Source organism: Pyrus communis, chromosome 6 (assembly GCF_963583255.1).
Source record: "Pyrus communis chromosome 6, drPyrComm1.1, whole genome shotgun sequence".
Classification (NCBI taxonomy): domain Eukaryota; kingdom Viridiplantae; phylum Streptophyta; class Magnoliopsida; order Rosales; family Rosaceae; genus Pyrus; species Pyrus communis.
This window is the reverse complement of record NC_084808.1, coordinates 27,173,857-27,179,355: the sequence shown is the minus strand read 5'-3', so window position 1 is coordinate 27,179,355 and position 5,499 is coordinate 27,173,857. Positions and strand designations below refer to the sequence as shown.

The window sequence follows — 5,499 nt, the reverse complement described above, 5'->3', positions numbered from 1 at the left end:
GAGCACTGAGGTTGAGTAGTTGTGAACAGTGAAGAGCTGGCTATATAATTGCTCTGCCAGAGTTGTAGTGCACCAAACCATGGTTGTGTTTCTCTTTTACTACAACTTACAGAAGCAGAAAATGCTTTTAATTTCTTGTGCACATTTCTTAATGCAAGCAAATTAAAGTTACCTTAGATCGCGATGATTAAAGTCAATTTTGCCTTTTTACAAACGATTCCTGTACAGGAACTGCAGCTTATGTCAACTGAACAATCAACAACAATGCATGCATGCACGAACACCTCGATCGATGATCGCTTGATTAATTTTCAGAGCATCTTTTTGGTTAAGCTCTGACTTTTTGAGCACCTCATCGAAGATATGCTAAGGCAACGTTCCGTTTGCAAGTGATTATGGGAGCGTGGGAATCACTTTTCTAAAGAAAAACACACGAGAGGTGCTTTTTCATTAATCACCTAAAGTAAGTTACCAATAACTTTGCGGAGAAGCATCACTCCTCACGTGAGAAGCGAATTATCAACCACACCGCCTTAAAATGGGAATTTATGCATCATTAGGCATTTCAGTACCTGAAATATGATTATTTACAACACCAGAAACACACACATAGCATACTGAAACTGAATCAGATCTTGTGCACAGAGGAGAATAACGAAGGACGCGAACATGGTAACAAGAAAAACTAAAAAGAATCTGAGAAGAGGACATTCACATTTTACACTCAGTTGCCTATATCAACCGGGAAAAACCAAAAGTAGGGATTGCATATGGTGTTCGATGACTAGAAGCGTCTCATTGTGACTGACATTCCATTTTGCCTGCCTGAAGAAACCGCATTCTGAGACCATGATGATGGCTTGAATCCCCCGGTAAGTAAGTTGGATGCAGCAGCAGCACTTATCCTTCTTCTCTTGGATTGTAGTTCCAAACCCTTCTTAGAAGTCCCAGATACGCCAGGAAAAATTGAAGCCGCATTGATTAGTGCTCGCTTATCCTTCCTATTTTTTTCAAACTTGGAAACGAACTTCACACGTGACGCGGCAGCAGCATCCTCCTCTGCCACTGGAAGCAGTCGTAAACCGAGACCCATCTTCCTGGAAGCAGCCTCTTCTTCGGCAACTCTTTTCTTTTGAGACTGAAATAAAACAATAGTAAATAGTGAGGGAACCCTTTATGTAATGCCAAATTCAACACTCAAGCTCAGTTCATTCTCAATTGAGAGGCAGAAAATGATGCAAGAAGAGAATAAATTATATATATATATATATATATATATTACACGCACACCGAGAAGAGAGATTTCTAATCATATTTCATCATATCTAAATACTTTATAAGGAAATATGGGTAGGGCAGACTAAAAACTTCTAATTATCTCTCAATGTCTACATTTTTCATCACTCTGTTATATAAACCGTAAAGGGGAAGTGAAAAGTAATAATTTTGACTTTTCTAATATCAAACAATGCATCTGTGTGAGAAAAACATTTAAGTGAAGAACTAAAAATGATCAGGTGACATACTCTAAGTTTGGCTCTGAGGGCCTTGTTGAGGGAATAGTCATCTAAATGCCTGTCATCAGAAATTCTCTGTAGGCGAACAAGTAATGGCTCGGCTTCTTTCTTCTTTTGCAAATCCTCTTCTTGGTGTTCAAGACGATAAAATGGATCTGCAAGCTTTCCTCTTTCTGGAGAACAAAAAATTAATTTTGTTATGAGAGCAGAAAAGGAAACATCAAAATAAAGCAACAAGTGGTCCAAATCTCAAGAAGAATAATTCAACCTTTTGATCACACAACTGAAATTAACAAAGAGGGATGAAAGGACTCCATTCACACCCTTCATTTTACTTCCTTTTTTGGTTGAGTTCAAGTTACTTAATTGGAGTACAACAAGCTCAATCTATTTCAATGAGGCATTATAAAAGTCACAAAAGAAACACCATTTGCAGCGACTTCTAAACCAACCTTCATCAGCAGGAAGTTCAAAGGTTTCCGCATCCTCAACGTCAAATTCCTCATTCTTTTGCGTGGCCCCACTAATAATCACATACTGGCAATTCTTCGGATCTGTCTGAATAACAATCTCTTGTTTGCAGCATGGAGACTTCATGGTAAAGCTCCATATCTGGCATGAAATAAAACCTTGATTTTTAATAAATGCATTAACTAAAACCGGTAAGAAAGAATGACGAAGAAGAAAGGCAGGCATGCTAAAAAAATGAAGACACGGATTTCTATTGATCAAGGGGTAGCAAAACTAATAGTAGCCAATTTAATTCTGAATATAAAAGTACCGGTTGGAAAGTATACCTTTGTAGAGTAGTAATTTCCAACTTGCTTTTTTTCTGCATTAAAACGAACACCCTTCGCAATCATAGAATTGCAACCACCGCACCATATATGGTAAGGCATCTCGAACCTGAATGCATAACAATCAATATATCAGAATGACGCACATATGATTGCCAGGATTTCATTAAATTTCCCATTTTCCACCCAAACTATATCATTCAGCCTAGTTTGCAAGAAAAAGCACATAACTGCAAATGCTTAAAGTGGAGTACAGTAAAAACCACAGTTTTCATATACATGTGTGTGTCCATACATATTACAAACAGTGAAACAGTAAGCACTATCCAAGAAAAAAACTTCCAAATAGATTAATGCCTACAAACTATAATATACCAACAGAAGTAAAACGAAGTAAAGTGAGCAGTAAAACGAAGTAACTAAGTTTCCATGTTCCATTTAGAGCTTATCAGAGCCATAAATAGAAAATGATATAAGTGAAACTATCATCGCACAAATCAAATCACTTACAAAACTACAACAAGAAGGAAAGAGTAATTCAGTCGGTTAATAAGGCTTTAATCTCACAATAGATATCACACAGGATCTTCTCACTGGGGAACAGTTTAGTAAGATAATAACAAAGAAGCAAAAAAAGCCCATTATTAGCTATTCCACAGTAGTCACTCAACCACATTAAAACTTTCCATTAAAAAAAATGCTTCCTGAGACACATTTAGACCGTCTAACAAACACATCACATATATGAGTTTGACTTGTTACCTTATAATCAGAATTCCCTGGTCCAATTTCCTTGCTCTCTCTCTCAGAGCATGTTGACCGTTGAACTTGTTCAAGGAGCCCTGAAACAAAAATCAACATTAGAACTCCATAAACCAACCACCCCACCATGACATATTCTAACAGGAGTACAACAGATGCATACCTTCTTTGGCGACCATTCTGGGGGATAATAAAAGTTGTCTGCCCTAGCAGCTGCAAGTGTAGACTGCAGAGAACCAGGTAAAACATTTAGTAGATTGAACAAATCTACAAGCAGAAAGAAAAGAAAATCCTAAATATTACTACGAAAATACAATTGTCAAAATACAAAAGATTCATCTCATGCCCAAGTATTTGTAACCATTGTTTCATAACGATCAATTACATTAGAAAAAATAACATTCCAAATTTTCTTTGGTGAAGAACTATATGTTTAATTTATCTCCTCTACATTTAAATATCGAAATAGCATCAGCACAAAATCCTTTTGAGCTCATTGGGTCACCTAAAATCTTAGACGAGCAACATTATCGATCAATTTTTAAACTTTCAATAATGAATCAATGCGATCGTAGGTTCTCAAATAATCACAATCGAAAGCAGAATCAAATCTGTGCACAATTAAAAATTAAAATCCAAACACTCCAAAAATTGGATATATTGAACGTGAAAATTCAAACTTTATAGCCCTCATCTTACATAGAAAACTTCGTTTGACAATAAATTAACAAAATTCAGATCAATTAACTCGAATATGAAACGCGTCTAATCCGATATCAAAACCCTAATATTGCAATAGCTTCAAGAACGAATAGGAAACCCTAATTTAATTGAAATTGATGAAAAGAGATGAATTTGCATACCATTTTCTCCTTCTGGAATTGCTACTTGTTCACCGGAGTTTTTCCGATCAATCAACCAGTCCGCTCGATTCAATGGTTCTGTTGAAGTTTTGGTTCACGAAATTTTTTTATGCCCTTTTTTCCGAGTCGGTTCTCAATTTTCCCTATTGGACAAAGACGACGTCGTATTACTGTTTCCGGGCCCTGCCTTTTCTTGTCATTCGCAATGCTACAAGAATATAGAAACCCAATATCGTCTCGGCTCATGGCCCATAAAAGATCGTCACACACATCCAATCACTAACTAGATTTTAAATTTAGGCCTTTATTTCTCTTTTAGAGAATGAATGAAAAGCTTAATCCAATTACATATATCTAATCCGGCTTTAGATTTAAATTAACGTAAAGAAATTTAGAACAATGGTACGTTACACTGAGTAATCTTCGGCTTGATTTGCCGCTATATGCAATACACACATCACGAAATTCAACAGAGTAAATTAGACGGCGGCACAATCCAAATGGCAGATGGATTATTAATGATCTGAAAAATTAGAGAATAGTGTCTTGTGATGTTCTCGTCCTGTAAATTGAAGATGCCCATGTCACTTGGTTCGTTGTAGTAAAAAAAAACTTGGGTTCGTCCACAACTTCTTTCAAATCATCCATGTGGCAAATGCATTTCGGTCGGCACCCCAGATGGTCTGAAGCCAATACAGACATGAATGGTTATCACCAACAAAAACAGCCTCACCTCCAACGCTTTTTACCTCAATCTGCTCAACAGTGGCTCCGTCCCCTCGTTGAACACCAACTTGTAAACCTGAAAGCTTTCAGTCCGGTACTACATGGCCTCCTTTTTCAAAAATCTTCGAACATGCAGTAGGTCTCCTTTAATTGATTCCACAAGATATCCCTTACTCGCGAATCGACTATGGTTATCTGTACGAACCTTTGCTTATGGCGGCCTGCTTTCAACTCCGTAGACTTGGCTTTTATAAATTATAGCATCACAGCTCTCTTGGTTGTCAATGTATGTCCAACTCTTTTGTCGCTTTTCAAAGAAAGCCAACCTACGACTTCTGTCGTAGATTGCTACACTGCATATTTACTGTCTTGATAATTCATATCAGGATCACCCTAACCTTTGGAAACCAATCATTGAAATAGATGGGACCAGAAGGATCGGCATTGGGATCATCCAAGGGAGGAAGAAGAATGGGAGCCACTGCTTTTCTGAAAGGGTTCATGAGAGTCACTTACAATCGAAGTTTGTCTAGTTCATCTACTGAGACGAGCTAGCCTTGGTTGGATCTACAACACCTTTTACTCCAAGGCACTGATGACAAAACATTTTTGTACACTTTTCCTTCAGAAACGCTGTAAAGCCCTCGCTTTCCATGTGGAACGGAGTATCCCTTACGCAAACTTTTTGTTTTGTCTTTGTATTATTGAGCAAAAGCATGCCAATCCTTGCAAACAACAGCAAAGCAAACAAGGAAAACCTACTCCAACAGCTTATCCATAATCAAAACGAGAGCGGGAGAGGTAAGGCTTGCCCAGTTGGCAGATGAGCAGTGA

The 5,499-nt window shown here is 37.6% G+C and overlaps 1 protein-coding gene across 1 annotated transcript; it reads right to left on the bottom strand.

The window, feature by feature from the left end:
- Positions 1 to 533: 533 nt before the first annotated feature.
- On the bottom strand, positions 534 to 4,053 carry LOC137737609 (uncharacterized). The gene is made up of 7 exons (XM_068477145.1): positions 3,940 to 4,053; positions 3,240 to 3,302; positions 3,077 to 3,156; positions 2,315 to 2,423; positions 1,970 to 2,129; positions 1,527 to 1,690; positions 534 to 1,138 (listed from the first exon to the last, which is right to left on the bottom strand). The coding sequence occupies exons 1-7, from the start codon at positions 3,940 to 3,942 to the stop codon at positions 785 to 787; spliced, it is 933 nt and encodes a 310-aa protein (XP_068333246.1). The 5' UTR covers positions 3,943 to 4,053; the 3' UTR covers positions 534 to 784.
- Positions 4,054 to 5,499: the final 1,446 nt, after the last annotated feature.